Here is a 27640-nt window from a genome sequence, read left to right as displayed (position 1 = left end):
ATGGCCGACCATACTGAGACAGAGGGATTGGAAGCGGCAGACACCAGCGGCGTCTCTGAACCACAGAGTGCTTCACCCATGGCCGTGCCCAAGGAAGTCCCCAGTGGCAAAAAGGGCCCCCCTGTGGCTCCCAAGCCTACGTGGTTCCGCAAAAGCCTGAACAAGAACAGGCAACTTATGGGGTCTATGCAGTCCCTGCCTCAGTCGCCCTGCATCAGGCCTGGTAATCCTTGGCCTACTCATGCTGCCTTGACACCAGACTCTGAAGACCAAGAGATGAAGGACAAGGTGCCCCTATCCCCTGCAGCTGACAACAATGACAAGGGATTCTCTGTAAGGTATGCATGAATACACTGTTGTTGTTTCCACATGACCCTTAAGAGATAAGACTGTAACAAACTGTCTTTTTCAAGTCACTGCACCATGTTTACCACTACTGCATAGCTCACACTAAAACAAACCTCAGGTAAACAAAATCAAGATCAAGACCAACTCTTTCAAGTTTAAGACCAAGGTGCCTCTGTAGTAAATCATGGGTGCTATTTTGTGTGATAGACACGTCCGTCAGGAGAGACCTCCATCACCTGCGCCCACTTGTGTGTCCATGAAGAGTGACTGGTCAGATGGTACAAATGCATCAAGGCAAGTCCATGAAACAGACTCATGTCAAGTGTATACTTTAACATGTATACTGTCCACGCACACAGCAGGAATTCAACAAATACTGAATTTTAAAGTGTCACAACCAGATTTTTGGTCAAGAAACAAACAATTCTATAAATACTTTTATCATATTTCATTTAAATACCAACATTCCCCTTCCAGCCTCCCCTTTTTCAGATGTGCGTAAATGCCTCTGTAGTAAATCATGGGTGCTATTTTGTGTGATAGACACGTCCGTCAGGAGAGACCTCCATCACCTCTACCCACTTGTGTGTCCATAAAGAGTGACCAGTCAAAAGAGGACATCATCAACTTCCAGAATGAAGATGGTCCAGATGCATCAAGGCAAGTCCAAGAAACAGACTCATGTCAAGGGTATGTTAGTCAACAGATAGTGAATTTAGAGTGTTACAACCAGGAGTGACCCCTTCAGAGATGCATCTGGATTATTTCTGAAATAATAACATTTTTGAGGTATGGTTTTGGAATAAGCACATGCTTAATTTTCATAAGCAACTAAGTCTTTTCGCTAGGTTTCTGATAGAGGCTCAAAACCCTGTGGACATATAAGACCAGCTTTTACAGCAGAGGTGTCACAAACTGGAGACTTGAAACAAGAAAGAGGATGCAAATGCTCAAGGCGTGTTTTACTTAAATAAGTCAAAGTGCCACGATGGGCAAACAAGGCAAAGTTCACAGGACTGGAGAACACAGTACGTCTTGCTGATCACAAACAATTACACACAAAGACAAAGGAAAAGTCTAAGGCTTAAATAGGAGCTCAATTAATACATTGGCTACAGATGAGAACTAAACACGATTAACACATTGAACTAAAGACAATTAACACATTGGCTACAGGTGAACCAAACGTCGAGGAAACCAAACATCGAGGAAAAACTAAGTTGTGAGGGAAATACTAAACACAGGAGGGGATGAACGGACTGGAGTAGCATATGGAACAAGAGCAGGAACAGAAACAGAGGAGCGTGCAGCTGAGGTTGTGACAACAGTGTTGCCAAATATATCGCCAAAGTACATCACTTAGTACAGTTAGTTGTTTTCATAAGTCACTCAGTCTATTCATTAGGTTTCTGATAGAGGCTTGAACGCCTGTGGAAATGTAAGACCAGCACATTGAGTGTTGCCAAATATATCGCCAAAGTACATTTAAGGACCAATTAGCAAGCTGCCTGGTTTTATTCAGGGTCAACTGTGCTTTTGTTGATGTTTAAAGGTTAGCTCCATATTTCATCAGTTTGATTTCCCATCCCCAGAAACCAAATGGAGGAATGTAAACCAGATGCTGTCAGTGACCAGTTCACCCAGAGTCAACATGGGGATCTGAAGCATATATTCCAGGTTAGATGCACACATTAAATGCAGTGTACTGCTATGGAGTATATTTTGATATTAAGTAATATACACCACCATTCAAAAGTGTGGAATTACTCACAATTGTTCATTTCATTAAAATAAGATGACCATAGTTATAGTTTTAGTTATAAGTACATTTGTTTAATCATAAGACCTGTTATGGCATATTATGGTTATGACACGAAAGAAAGTTATAAATGCAAGAAATCTAGTTACTGAATATATCTTACCATGGTGTGCACAACACCCTTTACAGAACAGTGCAGGCTAGCGTTAACCAAGAAATAAAGAGAGGCGCACACACAGACACAGACACACACACACTAGCATTAACCAAGAGATAAAGAGAGGCACACACACACCCACACACACACACACACACACACACACACACACACACACACACACACTAGCGTTAACCAGGAGATAAAGAGAGGCACACACACACAAACACACACACACACACACACACACACACACACACACACACACACACACACACACACACACACACACACACACACACACACACAAGCACAGCATTGTTGTATTTTAACCTTGTAACGGTCTAAAGATTTTTTAATTTTGCAACTTTTGATTGGTTAAGTGTATAATTCAATATTGTTTAATATAAACCTCTTCTGTATCAATCAGCAGTGGAAGTTTAGGTGCGTAGTTTTAAGTTCATAGCAATGCTGAAAATGGCACAAAAGAAAACAGCCAGCGATGGTTAAAGTACCAGTGAATCCACTGCTGTCTCCTTGCTCTCTGGAGGTTAGCCTATGACCAGTTAGAGAAGGGCTGTCTGATCTTTCATGAAGAAGACCTGACTGGCATTGATGTCAGAGAAGCAGTACACATTGGCATTATCACCCAGAGCTTTAGAGAAGGATCCGTACTTTACCAGGACAAGATGATACCGTTCATGTTCAACAAATACATATAAGGGATAAAGTGTTGTGAGTTAATATATAATATTTTGGACAGACAAGCATTCATATAATGTTGTATGAATTGAATGTATGGGAACATTCACTGAGGGGCTATTTTTAAAATATGTCATAGGTTCCATTGTCTGTCTCATGTCAGAAGAGCTCAGTCCTTTTTTCCATTCCTTGGTTCATTTTTAATGACCTGCAACATTGTTAACATATAGTCATGGGTTACATTAGGCTCCACTGTCTGTCTAAATGTTCTGCACTGGTCATGCAGTAGTTTTTAATCTCATTACTCTCTCCCAGGGTCCAGCTGACAACTGTAGTTTATATCTCTACCCTATACTGGATATAGCTCATTCAGCAGCATGTTTCTACAGTGTTCTTAAAACAGATGGACACCTTCTGTTTTTATTTGCTGTCTCACTTTTTCAAAGTGGCCTTTCAATATTGTAATGACACTAATGAATGCAGTGTAATCAAGGCTTTGAACCGGTTCACGGAACGAAAACGAAAACCAGAAACGTTTGATGTTTTGCTAGGAACGGAACGAAACCAGAAACTTAAAAAAAAATTATGTTCCGGATCAGAATCGTTTACCTAAAATAATGGTAACTGGTTAATAACGTTATTTTTTCGTTCTTTCACAAGATTCCTTAATTCAATATGATTGGTGATGTTCACTTCCGGTTGTTCACTTCCGGTTGTTCACTTCGATAGAGAACTTGCCGCAGCCAGCTAGTAGCCTTATCGGATCAAATCAAGCACAAAATATGAACAAGCTGTAGCCACCAGTCTTTCAAACTCAATCTTAAGAAGAGGTAAATATTGTACCAAGTATCTCAAACATGTTTGTTTTTAAATAGGAATTCTATCTTTTAAGATAGGCTACGAAGTTCAATGCATTGTTGTAAAAATCTGCAGGGTCAAGTTCATGGGCGTCAGCACCAATTTGAAAGTGGGGGGGACATGTTTGAGCGGGGGGTCTGGGGGTCCTCCCCCATAAAATTTTGAAAAACGTAGATGCAATTTCCCGCATTCTGGTGCATTTTACCATGTTTTAAGATTGAAAAAGGGAGTTAAACTAGTCATGCAGTTGAGCCTGATAATTATGTAGGCTACATTCAAACTGACCACCTCATTAAAGTATGACTGTTCAGGTCAGAAATGTCCAAATGTGTATTGAAACCCATAGTCTCTTAAGGATGGAAGCTGCCAGAAGTAAACGGTTAACGTAGGGGGAATAGTTTTCATATATGGCAAAGCTTGACAGCATGCCTAGCACACCAGTGTTCATTTTATTAATTGTGGCATTGACATCATCTTTCGTGTGTGAGTCAAAGAGAGGTATACAAGTGAGTGACACATTAAAAAAAAAAAATCTTCTTTGGTGAGTGTGTGTTTAGTCGCTGCTGTCGTTAGAAAAACTGCCATTAACTAGCTAACGTTAACGCCAGATTAGCTCACGGTTGTTATGGCAATAACAATACGATTATAGCCAGATAATGTCCATTGGGTGGTCCTTAATTGTCCACTACAGGTAAAACTTGGGCAACTCTGACTTACTTTCCTCTACTTCGATTCCGTATGTCCATTTCTGTGGTCTGCTTCTAGCGCGACGCTCCGATCAAATCAGAGAATGAATGAAAATGAATGACAGTTGAATCTGCGTGCGTGATGAGGCTGCGTAGTACTACACCAGGAAAACGCTGAGTGGATTTATATTGCTGTGGGTATTCCCCACTAATAAAGTGGAACGGATTTAATTGTGAAGCAATGGAAAGAATGCTGTACTAGTAGACCAGCATTCACGCACGCACTGATATTTTGACTGCAAAAGTGAGGGGGTCGAAACGACTTGTTTTGAAAAGTGAGGGGGTCTTGTCCCCCCCCAATTACATTGTCGCGACGCCCATGGTCAAGTTAATGAAATTATAGCTAAGTTGGACAGTTAGCATTGGCAGTAGACTACCTGGCTATTGTCCAGCATAACCTACCCTAGTTTTTAAGTCTTTATTTAAAACGTAAGCTAATACGGTTGGGCCCTGAGGAGGTTTTTGCCAAATGCTGTTATGTTTTGTTTGCCCAATAAACAACAAAGCATACATTTTCCTTGTCTTAACTCATGTATAATACTTACAAAATGTCAGAATTACAGTTATGCCGCTTACATAATGTAGCCTATAGTGCTTTTTAAATGTTTAATGACAGGATAGAGACATAAAAGGTTATTTTAAAGTCCTATTGATCAGCCTACTTATTTGAATGTCCCGCAGCTGACATGGAACGCTATTAACCGGTTCAGGAACTTAATTTTTTTGTTCTAACCGGTTCAGGAACGTCAATTTTAGGGTTGAAACGAAAACCGGAAACGTTAAAATACTGTTTCTGTTCGGAACGAACCAATTGGGAGTGTAATAGAACATGTCATACCGAGTATCCTTAAGTAATAGAACATTCCTTGTTCTTACATATACCAGGTTTAGGGTTAATGTAAGTAGTGTATCAGTGCTCTGTAATGCAATGCACTGAAGACCTTTACCAGATTTGTGTGCTTTAGGTGTTAGAGGAGAAGATCATCACCTTTGTGAAGGATGAGCTGAAGAGATTCAAGAGAATGCTGAGTCCAGATTACCAAGAGAACTTTGAGAGTAAAGAGGACGATGAGAGTGAAGCCAGAGAAGCGGCTCTGAAGATGGCCCTGCACTTCCTTAGGAATATGGAGCTGCAAGATCTCGCTGACAAACTGCAAGAAAGTAAGAATTCTTCCATTATTTACATTTGCATTTGTTTGCATTACTTAGCTAAAATTAGGAAAAATAGGAACAGCTATTGTTTCTCCTCAATGTCAGTGTCTTGCAAAACATTGTTTTGTTTTATTTTGTATATTTGAAATAGATGAGCTGGACGTAGTTTGTCAGACTGAGGTAAAAAGAAATCTCAAGAACAAGTACCAGAGCGTTTTTGAAGGCATGCCCAAACAAGGAAGCTCTGCTCTTCTAGAAAAGATCTACACAGAGGTCTACATCACAGAGGGAGGAAGTGGAAAAGTAAATGAAGAGCATGAAGTCAGACAGATTGAGTCAAGATCCAAGAGACCAGCTGGACAGGAGACATCAATCAGATGCAGTGACATCTTTAAACTCTTACCTGACCAAGACAAACCAATCAGAAGTGTTGTCACAAAAGGAATTGCTGGCATTGGTAAAACTGTCTCAGTTCAGAAGTTCATCCTGGACTGGGCAGAAGGAAAAGAAAACCAGGATATCCACTTCCTATTTCCACTGCTTTTTAGGGAGCTCAACCTCATGAGAGAAAAACGGCTCTCTTTAATGGATCTCCTCCACCACTTTTTCACAGAAATGAAGCAGTTCACTTTTCCCAGCCAAGGGAAGTACAAAGTGTTGTTCATCTTTGATGGTCTGGATGAATGTCGACTCCAACTAGACTTTCAGAATAATGAAAGTTTGACTGATGTGACAGAGGTCACCTCATTGGACGTACTCCTGACAAATGTCATCAAGGGTAATCTGCTCCCCTCTGCTTTACTTTGGATTACCTCTCGACCAGCAGCAGCCAATCAAATCCCACCTGATTGTGTTGACCGGGTCACTGAGGTACAAGGGTTCAATGACCCACAGAAGGAGGAGTACTTCAAGAAGAGGATCAGTGATCAGAATCTTGCCAGCAAAGTCATCTCTCACATCAAATTATCAAGGAGTCTCCACATTATGTGCCACATTCCAGTGTTCTGCTGGATTGCTGCTACTGTTCTTGGTTTCATTCTTGGCTCTTCAGGAGGTGGACAGATTCCAAAGACTTTGACAGAGATGTATACCTTTTTCCTTATTTTTCAAACCAAACAGAGGAGCCTAAAGTTTGAAAATGTGCATGACCTTGATCCAAAGTGGAACAAAGAAGTTATCCTTGGTCTTGGAAAGTTGGCATATGAACAGTTAGAGAAGGGAAATCTGATTTTCTATGAAGAGGACCTAAAAGAGTCTGGCATTAATGTCAGAGAGGCAGCAAACTCTGGCATCTGCTCCCAGATCTTTAGAGAAGAATCAGGGCTTAATCAAGGAAAGGTTTTCTGCTTCGTCCATTTAAGTGTCCAGGAGTATCTTGCAGCTTTGTATGCGCTTCTGATGTTAATAATGACAAAGAAAGACCTAATTTCTCCAAAGCAAGCCCTCAGAAAAGTCATTAAGCTTCCAAAAATGAGATCAGTGCACAAATCCATGATCACCTTACACAAGAGTGCTGTGGACAAAGCTTTGGAGCATGAAGATGGACGCTTTGACCTATTCCTCCGTTTCCTTCTTGGCCTCTCTCTGGAGTCTAACCAGACTCTCCTGCATGGCCTACTACAGACAGGACAAAATAAGAAGGGCAATGAAGAAACAATCAGTTACATTAAGGAAAAGATCAGGGAGGTTCCTTCATCCGAAAGGGTGATCAACCTCTTCCACTGTCTGCATGAACTGAATGATCACTCCTTAGTGGAAGAGGTCCAAAGCTTCCTGAGTGCTGGGACAATTTCTGGAGCTGAACTCTCACCTGCCCAGTGGTCAGCTCTAGTGTTTGTGCTGCTGACATCAGAACAGAAGCTGGATGTGTTTGACTTGAAGAAGTACATCAGATCTGATGAAGCTTTCCTCAGGCTTCAGCCAGTAGTGGAGGAATCTCAGAAGGCTCAGTAAGTATGGTGACAGTGTGTATTCTCAGTAAAGAAGGGGTTAATGACACTAGGTGTGTTTCCATCCATGTTTTTAATCTTCTATTGTGAATAAACATATGATTTGCTAGAGGCAGGTGGATTAACTTGACGTTCTGGTATATGTTGTTATCATACAGCTGTTCACAACTCTTTCCTTAATTAAAAGAGTGTCCATTTTGAATTTGCATAATACAGATGATGAAAGTGCACTGATTCGCATTTTGTTCAGCCAAATTTTTGTGAATGCGCATTAAAGATGATAATGAGTTACATGGAAACCAAGCTTCTGATATGCGAACAAATTTCTGATCTGATTTTTGAATTGGTTTAGAAGCATAACACTAATATACAGATGGCAGCAGCGTCCTTTTCATTGAGCTTATAGTCACTGGTGGCTGTTTTCCCCTTCAGGCTCAATAGCTGTGGGCTCACTGAAAGGAGCTGTACAGCACTGGCAAGTATCCTCAGCAAAACATCTTCAAAACTGAAAGATGTGGATCTCAGTGACAACAGTATTGGAGATATTGGGGTCCAAGAACTCTGTAGAGGACTGGAGAATCCACACTGTGCACTGGAGACACTGTGGTAAGATATTTTGATTCTTCAGTATTCCCTAGGAATGAGTTCTGTGGAATCATTTGAACTGTTTGACTTCTTGATAAACATCTCCATGGTTACAAACAGACAGACTGAATTTCTTATTAACTTTTTCAAATTTTCATGTAAAGTTTCAGACGCACATAGATCCTTCCTTTCAATGATAAAAGCTCACTGAACGAACCGCAGAAGTTGTCTCAGTTTACAAAACTAATAACAAGTCAATTTTGGAACAAACGGTCAGATGGAAATAAAATGTTTAGAGTATCATGAAACCAAAATGTCACAAACAGTTTCATGGAAAATCTGGATGACTAGGTGACTCAGATATGTGGGTTGTTCCATAAACCAAAATCCTTAAATCCGGTTAATTAACAATGGGACCTTGTGTTACGTCTGTGCTGAAACTTGTTCCGGCCACGCCGCCCTGTTTTCGTCTTTAAACTCACACACACAGGCTAATGTCTCAGTCAAATTCACATTCACACTCCCAGCTGCAATTCATTCACAATCTGCACTGATCACACACACCTTTATTTTTGTACACCTATCATTTTTCCTTTTCTACAGCGTTGGACACTGCAGTATTACAGAAGAGGGCTTCAGTTCTCTTGCATTAGCACTGAGATCAAACCCCTCACACATGAAAGAGCTGTGGCTGAGTGGGAATAAAGCAGGAGACTCAGGAGTGAAGCATCTTTCTTCTCTTCTGGAGGATGCCAACTGTAAACTGGAGAAACTAGAGTGAGTATCACAAGACCAAATACTGAGTTGATATCAGTGAATTTGACAGTGACAGTGACTTATCATGCTCTTCATATGTAAAGGTTCACTATTAATCCACCAGTAAACAATTCTTATCACTCTGATTTTCCATCTTTATTACGCAAACACACACACACACACACACACACACACACACACACACACACACACACACACACACACACACACACACACACACACACACACACACACACACACACACACACACAGACAGGCATACAGTCATCATATATATTTATTTATTTATTATTTATTTACTTAAAATGTTCATCCCATTTTGTTTTTGTCTTAAAAGATATTCATCATACTTTCCTTTTCTCTCTTCAGCCTGGAAAATTGCAGTATTAGAGAAGAGGGCTTCAGTTCTCTTGCATCAGCACTGAGATCAAACTCCTCACACATGAGAGAGCTGTGGCTGGATGGGAGTAAAGCAGGATACTCAGGAGTGAAGAATCTTTCTTCTCTTCTAGAGGATCCCAACTGTAAACTGGAGAAACTAAAGTGAGTATCACAACACAAAATACTGAGTTGCTATCAATGAATTTGACAGTGACATATCATGCTCTTAACATTTAAATGGCCACTATTAATCCACCAGAAAACACTTTTAATCACTCTGATTTTCCATCTTCATTACATTCACACACACACACTTCCACACACAACCACACACACACACACACAAACACAAACTTACACAAACACATATAAACATACATAAATGCACAAACACATGCGCACTTACAGACAAACACACACACACCAACACACACACGTACAGACACTTACACACATTTTCACACACACACACTTACGCACATACACTTACAAACACACAGACAAACACACTTAAACACATACTTACACACACACACACACCCAGACACACATACAAACACACACTCATACAAAAAAACGTACTACCACACACACACACTATACATAAAGTACATATATATATTTTTTTTTCATCACATTTTCTTTTGTCTAAAAGTATATACATAATATTTTCCTTTTCTCTCTACAGCCTGTCAAACTGCAGTATTACAGATGAGTGCTTCAGTTCTGTTGCATCAGCACTGAGATCAAACCCCTCACACATGAGAAAGCTGTGCCTGAATGGGAGTAAAGCAGGAAACCCAGGAGTGAAGCATCTTTCCTCTCTTCTGGAGGATCCTATCTGTAAACTGGACACACTAGAGTGAGTATCACAAGACCAAATATTGAGTTGTTATCAGTTAATTTGACAGTGACAGTGACTTTTCATGTTCTTCACATGTTAAGGGTCACTACTAATCCACCAGTAAACACTTCATATCACTCTCATTTTACATATTACGCAAATAACACACACACAAACACACACACACACACACACACACACACACACACACACACACACATACACACACACACAGACACACACATACACACACACACACACACACACACACACACACACACACACACACACACACTTACATACACACATAACACACATATAACACACTTACAAATACACACACAGTCACACTCTCAAAAAGACACACACAAGCACTCTCAAACACACACACACACACACACACACACAAACACTTACACACACTCACTTAGAAACTCACACACTTAATTAATCACACATACACACACACTTACAAACCGAGAAAGTCACTGTAGAATGTAAAAACCCCTTTATTGTAACTGAAAAATATGTCTGATAGGTTTGCAAGGTGCCTGAGCCCCCTATCTAATGTTAGAATGATACTACTCACAAGGTACACAGCTTGCTAGTGGCGTGATTGGTTTGTTGACCTATCAATCTCATTATAACGTCTCTGGTATCAACACAACCACTGGCACCAGACTCCTACTCCGCCATCCGTTGGATCAACGCATTCTAATGCATAGACATCATCGTCTTCATCGACATCATCTTCATCTTCATCATTGATATCATCATTGTCACACTCTTCAACAGCAGCTTCATCATCGGCACAGTCATCTTCGCCCCCTAGGACCACCAGCTATTTGGTGCTGGCCAGCGTTGCTGCCCCTTTTTCTCAGGCAGGGCCTCCCAGACCTGGGTACTGTTCGGCATAGCTCGCTAAGCGGTTTAGCGAGCTAGATCCCAGGCTAAAAAAAGAAAACGCCCCTCTTTTTGGTTTGGCGAAGCAACTTCCGATAAAATACCATAGTAACATATAATTTTGCACTAACCTGCTCCAGGGCAGGCTAACCTAAGTTTAGCTGGCTAAGCTTGCCAACGGCAAAAGGAGGGATCCCATTGACCAAGGAGTCATATTAGATACATTGATTAGCGTAGGGAGAGAGTTATTTGCGATCGCCAAGATCCATTTTCCCATCATGATGAGTTCTTGTATGAGTGCTACCGATTCAGCCGACAAGGAATAATTAATTTACAAGACCTTCTCAAGTCATTTATTGCAAACACCACAGTCGAACATTGAATGTCTTCTACATTTTTAGTCATGTCGGCAATGCGGAGAACAAAGCACTCATAATTATATGACGGTGTTATGAGTACAGTTGAGACATGGGTACAGTTGATACAGCCGAAATAACTTGAATGCACAGCAATCCTGAGACGTGATTTTTAGTCTCCACATGCATAACGTCTTCCTTGATCCCAGGAAATTTGAGCACAAAACCCATCTCCCTTACGGAGATATCGGCGTCCCTTCTACAATGACGATGCTATTAGGCATACGTCATCAACAAATGCAACTTACATCATTGCAAACGTCTAGTTTTGCAAACGTGTCTAGTTTTTGTGCAGTAGTTAATAAAGCAAAAAGTGTCTCAAGTTTACTTAACCCATTAAGGCCTAAAGCGCCTGGAAAAAATGCCTGTAAAACCTATAGGCGATTTCAGAAAAGCCCCCAAAACCTGAAGTTTTTCTAGAAATTCAGCAATTGTGTCAACGCCTACTACATTACTGATTTCTCAGCCCCTGTAACAGATAGGAACACAATTCAAAAAGTATTTGAGAGCTTACACCTGTGGCTTTCATGGGAATTTGAATTTGTATTTACAAATATTTACAATATTTACATACACCTTCTCAAAAGTAAACAAAATATGTAAAAGTGCAGGATCAGCACAAAACAGTAGAAAAAAATGTAATAAGCTATATGACAAAGTATATAACAAAGTGAAATAAAGTATATAACAAAGTGAAATAAAGTATATAACTATATAATTATAAATATATAATTCTTATAGGGAAAGTTTTAACTTTTGATTTGTTTACTTGTTTTATTATGAGCAGAAGGGAATACGATTAACATCTATTTTGTTGTCCGTGTAGTTTTTACATACCAGGGATATTTAATGCTCATTTGGACACTATGGATGGAGAATGGACCTGACAGTGTCAACCTCTGAGTTGTTTACTTGTTGTATTATGAGCAGAAGGGAATAAGATTTTGATCAACAATTATAACTATTTTGTTGTCCATGTAGTTTTTACATACCAGTGATATTTTTATGCTCATTTGGATACTATCACTGAGATACAGATGAACTAGTTTAGTGTCAAATATTCCATTCAAAGGGAAAAAACAGGAATAATTCAAATAAAAAACAAAACAAATTTCAAGTACATCTTATTTATCAACTGATAAATACTGTATGCTGGGCTGAAATGGAAGGCAACCAAAGCATTCACTATAATAAAGTCAAACGAGGATTCAGTAGCATTAACTGATTATAAACAACATTCTATAGGGACTGATTATTGTTTTGAAATACTAGAATATATAGTAATGCAAAGAATAGAGAGTTGACGATATAATTCGCTCGTTCACACTCGCTCACTGGAGAAAGTTTTAACAACATAGCAAGCTAGCTTAGTGTTAATATAGCCCTCTATGATACCATATTCCCTTTCATTTACCTCGAGTAAACCTACATTTAAGCAAGTAACAATCGTTAACAACTACAGATAACCATATTCTGTAACTACCAGTACTCACAACTCACTCCTTGCCTAATTTACTTTGAGCTATAATCCTGGCTGTCGCGGAGGAGACGTTACTTAGCAAAGCGAGAAAACCAACGATTTTTTTTTTAAACTACTAATGGCAAAACATTTGAGGCACTATCACATGTCTATTCTGATGCATTTCATTGGCCCAGAGGCCGACACTTTGGGCAAAAACTCCCCTTATACAGAAAAAACGACACAAACGCTTTCCCGGCCTTAAAGGTAGAATGACGCAACAGCGCTCCCGGCTTTAATGGTAGAACAGCGGTAATGCTTTCCCGGCTTAAATGGGTTAATATACACCATAGCATATCATTTTGTAGAAAATGATTAAGGTGGATGCATGATAAGAAGAGAGAAATACACACAATTTATTTTCATTGCTTCAATTTATTGAATTTCTTATTAATACATTTAGTAATTTAGCAGACGCTTCTATTCAAAGCGATTTACAAGGAGATGTAAAACTTTAAATAGTACGGAGGTAAGGGGAACCGAACTAGCAATTTTTTAAATTTAAACCATGAGCTCGAGCCACTGAACCAAAACTTTGGCGCTCTTACACTTTTCAGGCATTGACAGTAAAAGAAAGCATACGCAGCGATTGGAAACAGGACCTTTAAATGTGTGTTTTTCGCCTAAAAGTCTCTAGAAATCTGGCCCCTTATTGACTGAAATTAAAAAGAGTGAACGTGCCGTTCACAGACACCAGAATGAACGCGTTCACAGTACCGTTCATCAGGCAATAAAACAGAACGTTCAGTTCACGTTCACCAAAATTATGAACGAGTTCATGCACTTTCGTTCAATGAACGCGTTCAGGTAAAACACTGGCGGTCAGCTCGTTAAACGCTGTGGCGCTGCTCATCTTGGTTAGCCTCTCTTGGGCTCTCTCGCAAACAACTCACCACTTCCGAACCTCCTGTTGGTCAGCTTCAGACGGATTGTCCATCCGCTGCATCTGCAACAAGGCTGCACTGGTCTCCAGCTGGGCCCTCTGGCTCTCCCACAGAATCCTCACCAGTTCCTCCATTTTGTGTTTGGTGCTCTTTTGTCTGTAGTCCTGAATGTCCTCTTAAAAGTTGAGACAAACCTTCACCGTCCTCTCTGCCAATCGACACCCCTCGCCACAAGCAACGCATGCAACACAATATATGCAACGCAACGCAATGGAACCACAATTCAGTTTGGCAAAGGATGACTTCACCCCATTCAAAGGGAATGGGGATCCGTCAAACTTGACGGATAAACGCATCCCAAGCAATTGCCTGAGCTTGGCGTAACACACACACAGAATATGCATATAAATATTATTTTTCTTTTATTATATCTCATCACATTTGTTTAAGTCATTCATTCATTCAGCATTCAGAAACTGTGTGTGGTTTTACTATTACATATTTATATTAGCAGAGTAACCTGTTTCTCTCTCAAATGTGTGTCCCTACAAATGCATATTGATGAGTTACCTGGGAGACCTCAGACAAAGACAATGGCCATTGCATAATGGCCCTGGAATGTCTTTGTGGCTCACTTCCCCCAAAGGTTTTCACGCCACAACATGGCCCAATGGAGATCACTGAATCACCATTACTTGGCTGTCATTTGCTAATGGGCGGGTCCTTAGGAGCAGAAAACTCATTGACAGACTGAAAAGTGCATCTGCTCAGCTATATTCTTCTTACAAAGTACTTATTTATATTTAATTTTCGAACTTTATATATTTTAAAAGAAAAGGGTCCAAGGTTCATGTGGGTTTTCTTTATATGTCTGTAGGACAAAAACTTGCAGAGTTTTGACAACATGAAAAAAATATCCCACCGGTGGGTCCCTGTCCCAGAATGGTTAAAGGATATACATAATATTTTCCTTTCCTTCCTACAGCGTTGGACACTGCAGTATTACAGAAGAGGGCTTCAGTTCTCTTGCATCAGCACTGAGATCGAACCCCTCACACATGAGAGAGCTGCGGCTTAATGAGAATAAAGCAGGAGACTCAGGAGTTAAGCATCTTTCTTCTCTTCTGGAGGATCCCAACTGTAATCTGGTGAAACTAGAGTGAGTATCATAAGACCAAATACTGAGTTGCTATCAGTGAATTTGACAGTGACAGTGACTTATCATGCTCTTCACATGTAAAGAGTCACTATTAATCCACCAGTAAACACTTCATATCACTCTGATTTTCCAATCTTTATTACACACACTCACACTTACAGACACACACACACACCATCACACATACTCACACACAATTTAACACACTTACACACACACACACACACCCTTTCACACACACACTAACAAGCCCACAAACTATCACTTACGCACAAACTTGCAAACATTTAGAAAAACACAGACACACACACACACACACAAATGCACTTAAACACACACACAAACATAATTACACAAACACACACACACATGCAGACATCCACACACTTCCAAACATACACCAATTCATAACACAAAATTACAGACACACAACATCCTCCGAGAGAAAATTCTCCCAACCATCCAGGAACAGTTTGGTGATGAACAATGCCTTTCCCAGCATGATGGAGCAACTTGCCATAAGGCAAAAGTGATAACTAAGTGGCTCGGGGAACAAAACATTGATATTTTGGGTCCATTGGCCAGGAAACTCCCCAGACCTCCCCAGACCTCCAATTGAGAACTTGTGGTCAATCCTCAAGAGGCGGTTGGACAAACAAAAAAAAACTATTTCTGACAAACTCCAAGCATTGATTATGCAAGAATGGACCGCCATCAGTCAGGATGTGGCCCAGAAGTTAATTGACAGCATGCCAGGGCGGATTGCAGAGGTCTTGAAAAAGAAGGGTCAAAACTGCACATATTGACTTTTTGCATTAACTTCATGTAATTGCCAATAAAAGCCAGTGACACTTATTAAATGTTTGTAATTATACCTCAGTCTTCCATAGTAACATCTGACAAAAATATCTAAAGACACTGAAGCAACAAACTTTGTGAAAATGCATATTTGTGTCATTCTCAAAACTTTTGGCCACGACTGTATATAGATATATATATATATACAGTATATATTTATTTTATTCTCATACAATTTTCTCTAAAAGGATATTCATCATTTTATTTCCATTTTCTCTCAGCCTGTCAAACTGCAGTCTTACAGAAGAGGGCATCAGTTCTCTTGTATCAGCACTGAGATCAAACCCCTCACACATGAGAGAGCTGTGGCTGAATGAGAGTAAAGCAGGAGACTCAGGAGTGAAGCATCTTTCGTCTCTTCTGGAGGATCCCAATTGTAAACTGGAGTTGCTAGAGTGAGTATCACAAGACCAAATACTGAGTTGATATCAGTACATTTGACAGTGACAGTGACTTATCATGTTCTTCACATGTAAAGGGTCACTATTAATCCACCAGTGCACACTTCTTATCACTCTGATTTTCCATTTTTATCACACACACACATACACACAGCCTCAGCATTCTCAGTCTCAGGGCCTGATTTCCTAACATTGCGACAGCAGCTTAATTCACGCCTTTGCCAAGGCGCCATTAACGCACAGTGTTTTTCCGCATTTTTCGTGGTATTTATCAAAACAGATCCGCGCTGGGCAATTATTATGTAGCACACCGTTAAAAGGCGGCAAAAATTGCCTGCAAGTTACTGCCACCATGGAGGTTCGAGGAAGAGAAAATGAAGGTTCAGCGAAGAGGAGATAGATATATTGGTTCACGTTCGCTAAATCACTGAACCTGATTCAATGTGTGTGCTGCTATATTGTTGTTCTGCCAGCCATCACCTACAGCGAGATGTTTAAAAAGAACACGACTATAAATAATATGCTATTGGTGGCATTAATGCATAAACTGTCTATTATAACAATATAGATGTATATATGGCGAGATTAATAATTTCTACAAGGGACATGGGTTCACTACAATATATCCCCACTGAAACATATACATTTACCAAGTAGCCAGGCCTCTCCAAAATCCCTGTTGCTCAATCTTGGATAGATGGCAATATTCCCGAAGATAAAACTGTCATGGACAGATCCAGGGTATTTGGCTACCACGTTAGTAATGGTCATGTTGGCATCACATATGACCTGGACATTCATTAAATATGTGTGCTTTCTGTTTCGGAAAATGTGTTCGTGGATTGAAAGTGGGACTGTTTGGATGTGGGTGCAATCAATGGCTCCAATTACGTTCGGAAAGTTTGCAATTTGAAAAAAGTCCTGTTTGATGTCTCTAATTTCAGCTATCGTAGTGGGGAAATGTACAGCCGCGGAAAAAATTAAGAGACCACTTCAAAATGATCAGTTTATCTGGTTTTACTATTTATTGGTATGTGTTAAAGTAAAATGTACATTTTTGTTTTATTCTATAACCTACTGGCAACATTCCTATCAAATTTCAAATAAAAATATTGTCATTTAGATCATTTATTTGCAGAAAAATGACAATTGGTCAAAATAGCAAAAAAGATGCAGTGTCTTCAGATCTTGAATAATACAAAGAAAACAAGCTCATGTTCATTTTTAAACTACACAATACTAATGCTTCAACTTAGGAAGAGTTCAGAAATCAATATTTGGTGGAATAACCTTGATTTAAAATCACAACTTTCATGTGTCTTGGCATGCTCTCCACCAGTCTTTCACATTGCCGTTGGGTGACTTTATGCCTCTCCTGGCGTAAGAATTCAAGCAGCTCGGCTTCTTTTCATGGCTTGTGACCATCCATCTTCCTCTTGATCACATTTCAGAGTTTTTTTTATGGGATTCAGGTCTCGAAATTTGGCTGGCCATGACAGGGTCCTGATCTGGTGATACTCCATCCACACCTTTACTGGCCTGGCTGTGTGGCATGGAGCATTGCCCTGCTGGAAAAAACACTTCTCAGAGTTGGGGAACATTGTCAGAGCAAAAGGAAGCAAGTTTTTCTTCCGGGACAACGTTGTACTTTGCCTGGCTGAGGTTTGTAAAAGACCATAAGGATTGAACCAAAGCCGACTGGAGGGTCTCCTAGTTCGTCTTCTCTGATGAGTCCAATTTCACAGTAGGTGCAAGACTCTGTGGCTTGTAGGCCTCTCCAGGTCTCCGTCTAACCATCAGACGACCATGTGTTGGGCAAAGCTGAAAATTGGACTCATCAGAGAAGACGAGCTAGGAGACCCTCCAGTCCGCTTTGGTTCAATCCTTATGGTCTTTTACAAACCTCAGCCAGGCAAAGTACAACGTTGTCCCGGAAGAAAAACTTGCTTCCTTTTGCTCTGACAATGTTCCCCAACTCTGAGAAGTGTTTTTTCCAGCAGGGCAATGCTCCATGCCACACAGCCAGGCCAGTAAAGGTGTGGATGGAGTATCACCAGATCAGGACCCTGTCATGGCCAGCCCAATTTCGAGACCTGAATCCCATAAAAAAAACTCTGAAATGTGATCAAGAGGAAGATGGATGGTCACAAGCCATGAAAAGAAGCCGAGCTGCTTGAATTCTTGCGCCAGGAGTAGCATAAAGTCACCCAACGGCAATGTGAAAGACTGGTGGAGAGCATGCCAAGACACATGAAAGTTGCGATTTTAAATCAAGGTTATTCCACCAAATACTGATTTCTGAACTCTTCCTAAGTTAAAGCATTAGTATTGTGTAGTTTAAAAATGAATATGAGCTTGTTTTCTTTGCCTTATTCGAGATCTGAAGACACTGCATCTTTTTTGCTATTTTGACCAATTGTCATTTTTCTGCAAATAAATGATCTAAATGACAATATTTTTATTTGAAATTTGGTAGGAATGTTGCCAGTAGGTTATAGAATAAAAGAAAAATGCAAATTTTACTTTAACACATACCAATAAATAGTAAAACCAGAGAAACTGATAATTTTGAAGTGGTCTCTTAATTTTTTCCGCGGCTGTATATTGACCAGTGCGCCGTAGCAATGCGTCGAGTACCTGGGTGAATATTTGGCTGAGTGAATGCTGAGATATACCAACTGCAGATGCTGTAACTGTTTAAAATGATCCGGAGGCCAATATTTGCAATGTTGCCATGAGTTTAACAACTGATGGCATGGAATGTGATCGCAGGGTGGAGGGTTCGATGTCGTCTCTTTTCTGGTTCAGTAATTATAATATTGCGTGGCTCGTTAACCTGTACCGTCTTATGATTTCTGGTTTGCTTAACTGGAAAAGTGTTATTCGTGTTGAATTTTTTTTTTCTGCGTTGTCTTTGTCTCTGGCCTCGCCTTGTTCTAATAACTGCTGCCATATCGAAGTTTCCAGACTCAATCAAAATAGCGTGCTTTTATGAGGCAGAGAATTATCCCGCAAATTAGAGACGCACTCTCGCCAGGCAGTTTTAGTAAATACCACGCATTACATCATTAGGCGCACTTAACTTCTCTCCTCCCATATATTAGCGCCACACACCCACGTTACCTTATACCCTCCCATCTGTTTGCGGTTCACACCCACAAAGCGTTAATATGCGCTTCTACTCAAATGCGCCTCCTTTGTAAATACCGTTTTATGTTTACACCCGCTATTTTACGCCTGAAATGGGCGCAATCCTGTTAGTAAATCAGGCCCTCTGTCTCTGTCTCTGTCTCTGTCTCTGTCTCAGCCTCAGCCTCAGTCTCAGCTACGGCCTGCTCAAACCTCAGTCTCTGCCTCAGTCTCGGCCTCAGCTACGGCCTGCTTAGCCTCAGCCTACTCAATTGGAGCGTAGTCAGGGTGCATTATTTTCAACCTTTCAAATGCTCTGTCATCCAATGTACCTGACGTAGTCAACTACTGATCCCCTCAATAATCTACAAAAATAATCTTTTACTTTGTATACTTTAAATATACTGCAAATGTGTTGTTGTGTTTGCCTTGATTGAATTATGACTATATTATCACTGTAGACTCTCAGACTGCAGTATCACAGAGGACGGCTATGCTAGTCTGGCTTCAGCCTTGAGGTTGAATCCCAATCATCTCAGAGAGCTGGATCTCAGAGGAAATGATCCAGGGGCATCAGGAGTCAAACTGCTTTTAGACCTAAAGGAGGACCCGCAGTGTAACCTGAAAAAAATCAGGTAAGACTATAACAAGGAGTTTCAGATAAATAAATACAAACAATGAGACTGCTATTACGAGTGAATACAAGTTATATGACTACAGCAAATGTTCTTTATTGCAATCTACTTTATTTTAAGCTGTTGTTGAATGCATGATATTGAAAGTGTCAGGATGAGCTCAGCTGTTGCAGTGAAAACTCAGCCTGCTAGATTTAAAGCTGCTGCACACATATTTGACTTTTGATTTTTACATTTCTGTAAAAGGCTGCCTTGATAGAAGTTGTAATGTTTTTGAGTGTTTTTTTTTATTTAAGCACCAGTGATGATGTTGTGTGTCAGACATCAGATATATTTATTGTCTCTATTTGTACAGGTTCCTGAAGGGGAGTGCTGCTCTGGAAGCCTGTGCTGCTGTGGCTTCAGCTGTGGGTTCAAACCCCTTACTCATGACTCGCCTGGATCTGAGTGAGCTCATACCAGGAGCCTTGGGAGTGACTCAGCTGTGTGCTTTACTGGAGGATTCCCACTGCACACTGCAGACACTGATGTTAGTGGATGATGTCACTTTCTTTTTAATTAAAATGCAAAAGCTGCATTCTTATCCTTTTGGAGGATGGCAGTCTAGTTACGTTTTTAGAACGATATAAAGGTGCTTCCTATGTGCAAGGAATACAGAGGTGTTCATAAGTGACAGTTGGCAAATATCTAGCTCTGAACTAGGTCCCAGAAGAAGCCTGTTAGCTCAGACATCATCACAGGGTTAGAGATCTCTGCTTTTGATTAAAACTACTTTATTGCATTACCAGAGGTATACACTCAGGAAAGCATGCCAGTAGACACAAGTAGCATTCCCACCAATGATGATCTCTCTAGATTTCCTTACCTTAGGGAGGTGAACCTTCTAACAGTCAAAGCCCATCTGGAGTTTTTGATTGGCAGCAATGTTCCAAAGGCTTTAGAACCGTGCAGTGGCGTAACGTTGTAACATTCTTTTTGGCCTCGCAAACTGTGTAGTAAGCTAACGTTACGTTTGAGTGAATGGTGAGTGCAATACGGCGAAATGGATGATAAAAAGCTTCTGAATAGAAAGTTTACCTTTAAAAGTTGTGTTGTGCAAAAGAAGCGAGCTTCACTGTTGTCTGAAAATGTCAACAGGCAGCTGGCTGAAAGCACAGAAGTAGTAGACTTACCTTTTATTGGTAACCTAACTGTTATGATTCACTGTTTTTGAAAAAAGAGGCCTGACTTCTATGTTCACAGCAAACTTGAAAAAAAGAAAATATTAAGCCATGGTTGAACTGCACTATAGGCTGAGTCCTTGTTTATCTGAAATGTGCACTTTATAATTTTATTTTGTACCGCTCTCTACAGCCTGTCAAACTGCAGTATTACAGAAGAGGGCTTCAGTTCTCTTGCATCAGCACTGAGATCAAACCCCTCACACATGAGACAGCTGTGGCTGGTTGGGAGTAAAGCAGGAGACTCAGGAGTGAAGCATCTTTCTTCTCTTCTGGAGGATCCCATCTGTAAACTGGAGCTACTAAGGTGAGTATCACAAGACCAAATACTGAGTTGATATGAGTGAATTTGACAGTGACACGTCTCTGAGGTATGTGTGTGTGTACATTGACACAAAACTCTAACACACACAGACAGACACACAGACAGACAGACACACACACACACACACACACACACACACACACACACACACACACACACACACACACACTCTATAACACTCTCTTTAACACACACACACACACACACTCTCTCTATAACATACACACACACACACACTCGCTATAACACACACACACTCTCTCTGTAATACACACACACACACTCTCTATAACACACACACTCTCTATACCACACACACACACAAACACACACACACACACACTCTCTGCAACACACACACACACACTCTCTATAACACACACACTCTCTATAGACAAACACACACACACACACACACACACACACACACACACATACACACACACACACATAGCCTCCGCTCCAGCCTGCTCAGACTCAGTCTCTCAGTCTCAGCCTCAGCCTACTCACCTGGAGTCTAGTCCTAGTCCTAGTCCTGAACGTGAAAACATCTGCAGAACTAAAGATAAAAAGGACACTGAAATCTCCGTAATTATTTTTATTATGAAATGTTCCTTTTCTCTCTACAGCCTGGATAACTGCAGTATTACAGAAGAGGGCTTCAGTTCTCTAGCATCAGCACTGAGATCAAACCCCTCACACATGAGAGAGCTGTGGCTGGATGGGAGTAAAGCAGGAGACTCAGGAGTGAAGCATCTTTCTTCTCTTCTGGAGGATCCCATCTGTAAACTGGAGGAACTAAGGTGAGTATCACAAGACCAAATACTGAGTTGATATCAGTGAATTTGACAGTGACACGTCTCTGAGGTATGTGTGTGTGTACATTGACACAAAACTCAAACACACACAAACACACAGACACACAGACACACAGACACACAGACACACACACACACACACACACACACACACACACACACACACACACACACACACACTCTCTCTCTCTATAAAACACATCCATCACTCTCTATAACACACACATAGGACACACACACACTCTCTCTCTATAACACAAACACACACCACTCTATAAAACACACCCACACACACTCACACGCACTCTATAACACACATACCCTCTAAAACACACACACACACACTGTCTCTATAACACACAAACACTCTCTCTATAACACAGTGACTTTGACAGTTACAGTGACGTATCATGCGCTTCACATGTAAAGGGTCACTATTAATTCACCAGTGCACACTTCTTATCACTCTGATTTTCCATCTTCATTACACACACACACACACACACACACACACAGACAAACACACACACACACACACACAGACAAACACACACACACACACACACACACACACACACACACACACACACACACACACACACACACACACACACATAGCCTCCGCTCCAGCCTGCTCAGACTCAGTCTCTCAGTCTCAGCCTCAGCCTACTCAACTGGAGTCTAGTCCTAGTCCTAGTCCTGAACGTGAAAACATCTGCAGAACTAAAGATAAAAAGGACAATGAAATCTCCGTAATTATTTTTTATTATGAAATGTTCCTTTTCTCTCTACAGCCTGGATGACTGCAGTATTACAGAAGAGGGCTTCAGTTCTCTTGCATCAGCACTGAGATCAAACCCCTCACACATGAGAAAGCTGTGGCTGAAAGGGAGTAAAGCAGGAGACTCAGGAGTGAAGCATCTTTCTTCTCTTCTGGAGGATCCCATCTGTAAACTGGAGATACTAATGTGAGTATCACAAGGCCAAATACTGAGTTGATATCAGTGAATTTGACAGTGACACGTCTCTGATTTTTGTGTCAATGTACACACACACATACCTCAAACACACACACACACACACACACACACACACACACACACACACAGACAGACACACAGACACACAGACACACACACACACACACACACACACTCTCTCTCTCTCTATAAAACAAATCCATCACTCTCTATAACACACACACATAGGACACACACACTCTATAACACACACACACTCTCTCTCTAACACACACACACTCTCTCTATAACACAGTGACTTTGACAGTTACAGTGACGTATCATGCGCTTCACATGTAAAGGGTCACTATTAATTCACCAGTGCACACTTCTTATCACTCTGATTTTCCGTCTTCATTACACACACACACACACACACACACACACAGACAAACACACACACACACAGACAAACACACACACACACACACACACACACACACACACACACACACACACACACACACACACACACAGACAGACAAACACACACACAAACACACACACACACACACACACACACACACACACACACACACACACACACACACACACACACACACACACACACACACACACACACACACACACACACACACACACACACACACACACACACACAGACACAGACACAGACACAGACACAGACACACACAGACAAACACACACACACACACACACACACTCTCTGCAACACACACACTAGAGATGCGCGGATGGGCTATTATTTCATCCGCAACCGCATCACAAAACGCATGATCCGTCCGCTATCCATCCGCACCCATTTTTTTGACCAATTTTCAAAACCGCACCCGCCCGCCATCCGCCTGTTGTTTTTAGGTATAGGCGCTGTGACGCTAGGCTAGAAAGTTCTTGCCTGTTCTTGAAAGGAGACTGATCCAATGCCGCAAATATATTTAAAGGATAAAGCCCCTAGTATGAAAGCCTATTGGCTATGTTGTAGCCTATCCTCAGAATATTATCAGTGAAGTGACGTCTGTCTCCGATCGATGCACAGGGAGAAACTTTAAAATAGCCAAGCACATCGGCAAACCTGACCTTACCATAGGCTAGTAGGCCTACACTTTTTTATCATTGTAATAAAACGCAATTTTGTACACCATTTTAATATGGTAATATAGCCTACTGTTTTTAGTTTAGAAGGAAACGCAGAGTCTATTAATTCCGAAATGTCACCGCATTTTAGGCTTTATACTGTAACAACCCCAACACTTGCCTGCTTGCCTTGCAAATCAAAGTTTTCCGACTATTTTTCTTACCTTCTTTCTTAGCTGGTGATGTTAATGAGCTAGAAGTTTAACATCTCGCGCTGCCAATGCCCAATGTCACTTCTGAGTCAAATCACTCCATCATCTCTTTGAAATTCCTTATTCCACGAGTGGAAGGCTACAATGACTGGCTGTTTTAAAATATAACTAATAGCCTAACGAAACAAAATAACCCAGGCAGTTTCATTTTACTGCCTGATGAAAATGTGATTATTTCAAAATGTGCTTGGATGTAGGTAACGACATTTAACAATGTGTATAAATTTTGAATTTCGTTGGGTAAACCGCCACCCGCCCGAATTTAATTAAAATGTTATTTTTTGTCACGTCATCCGCCCGATCCGCGGTTTAACCGCGGAGTCCGCGGGTGCAACCGCCAACCGCGCATCTCTAACACACACACACACACTCTCTATAACACACACACTCTCTATAGACAAACACACACACACACACACACACACACACACACACACACACACGCAAACACACACACACACACACACACACACACATAGCCTCTGCTACAGCCTGCTCAGACTCAGATGGAGACACTAATGTGAGTATCACAAGACCAAATACTGAGTTGATACCAGTGAATTTGACTGTGACAGTCTCTGAGGTCTGTGTTTGTGTACATTGACACAAACTTCAAACACAAACAAACACACACACACACACACAATCTCTCTCTATAAAACACATCCATCACTCTCTATAACACACACACATAGGACACACACACTCTCTCTATAACACACACACACTCTCTCTCTATAACACACACACACACACCACTCTATAAAACACACCCACACACACTCACACACACTCTATAACACACATACCCTCTGTAGGTGAAATGGGTACCGTTCTCATATGGGAGTACCAGATTATGTAGGTATCTTACCCAGTAAGCAGGTGCCGGGTGAATGTGGGTGCAATTGTGTTTGAATTGTGATATTGTCTCCACGAGGGCCACCAAGACACACTGGTGCTGTCCTTGTAACAGCAACAATATGTTGGTAATCTCACCCGGTTGGACAGGGATCAACCATTCAACACAAAGGCAGATCAATTAAGTTGATAATCCACAAATCAGTCTCATTAAATATATCAGTCTCATAAAATATATTATACTATCAATTTGGAACTCTGATTAATAATTCAATTAATAACTACAAACAAAGTTACCTTATTAATAGTATGGTTGAAGGTCATTGGAGTTCTGAATAGAAGAGGTTGACAACGTCCATTCTTGTGTAACATTAAATAAACCAGCGTATATAAATCAAAGTATTAATTTACACAATGATAAGAGAATAACACACAATATGTAATCTAGCTAAATGGATCTAACTTATTAATTGAATGAGTATATGTATGTGTAAGGGAGAGGGAGTGTGTGTGTGTGAGCTTGTACGCTCTGAGTTGCGCTGTTAGGAGCGCGCCTGAAAATATGTGTGCGTTTTCCTTTGTCTGACCACCGTAGTTCCGCGTGCATGTGTGTGCACGTTAGTGAACATACATATTGATTGCTCTGAATCCAGCTATAAACTTTAGACAATGGAACCACAAGGTGAATCAAAGGTCTTGTGTTTATTTCTCACATGCGCCTGCAGGGAGTCAATTCCAAATTGAGTAGACAGGGTAAAGACTGAATATCATTGTACAGTATTACTTTTTATAAGGTCAGCTATGGGAGGTCACAGGTCAATGGGGGTGTGTTACTGTTTAGATACTGGTCAATCATGGGATACCTTGGGGTGATAGGTGCGAGTGGGAGGGGAGGTGAGGTGACCACCAGCCCCAGCCCCCCCCCCACGGAATGTTCCGGAACATGCTTACACAAAGGCCTGGTATGTGTATTACATAGGCCATGAGTAGAGAGGGGATGTCTAGAGAGGTTCCGTTTAGCATGGGCCATTGGTGAGGGTGAGGGACAGACTGTGAATACACATGGCACGCACACACACAAGAACCTATGTATATGCAATGGTAATTATATGACTCTACCAATTTCCATCAATATGGTGTGAAAGAGGTACGAGCCTATGTATGCAGCGCGAAGTTCGAGTTTGTGCTTCGCGTGTGTGGCTATATGAAGGCCAATGTATTTGTAAAAATACAACCACTCTATAACACACACACACTCTCTATAATACACACACACACACACACACACACACACACACACACACACACACACACAGACACACACAGACACTCTCTATAACACACACACACTCTTTCTATAACACACACACACACACACACACACATTCTATAACACACACACACTCTCTATAACACACACACACTCTTTAACACACACACACACTCTCTGTATAACACACACCCATCACTCTCTATAACACACACATCACTCTCTATAACACACACACTCTCTATAACACACACACACACACACACACACACACACATACACATAGCCTCTGCTACAGCCTGCTCAGACTCAGTCTCTCAGTCTCAGCCTCAGCCTACTCAACTGGAGTCTAGTCCTAGTCCTAGTCCTGAACGTGAAAGCATCTGCAAAACTAAAGATAAAAAGGACACTGAAATCTCTGTAATTATTTTTTATTATGAAATGTTCCTTTTCTCTCTACAGCCTGGATAACTGCAGTATTACAGAAGAGGGCTTCAGTTCTCTTGCATCAGCACTGAGATCAAACCCCTCACACATGAGATTGCTGGGGCTGAATGGGAGTAAAGCAGGAGACTCAGGAGTGAAGCATCTTTCTTCTCTTCTGGAGGATCCCATCTGTAAACTGGAGAGACTAGGGTGA

At 41.0% G+C, this 27640-nt stretch overlaps 1 protein-coding gene across 1 annotated transcript; it reads left to right on the top strand.

Annotated features, from left to right (window-relative positions):
• LOC308381613 (NACHT, LRR and PYD domains-containing protein 3-like) lies at positions 1-27640 on the top strand (the record flags this gene model as incomplete). Its single annotated transcript, XM_080859202.1, has 15 exons — positions 1-333; positions 5536-5731; positions 5874-7671; positions 8104-8277; positions 8860-9019; positions 9371-9576; positions 16219-16392; positions 19706-19756; positions 19989-20162; positions 20518-20635; positions 21541-21689; positions 22909-22930; positions 23345-23493; positions 24752-24761; positions 27488-27640. 15 exons carry the CDS (start codon positions 1-3, stop codon positions 27638-27640), a joined length of 3867 nt encoding a protein of 1288 aa, XP_080715328.1.

The sequence above is a fragment of the Sprattus sprattus genome, assembly GCF_963457725.1.
Source record: "Sprattus sprattus genome assembly, chromosome: 20".
Lineage (NCBI taxonomy): Eukaryota > Metazoa > Chordata > Actinopteri > Clupeiformes > Clupeidae > Sprattus > Sprattus sprattus.
The sequence above is the reverse complement of the archived record's forward strand: the minus strand, read 5'-3'. Positions and strand labels throughout refer to the sequence as shown.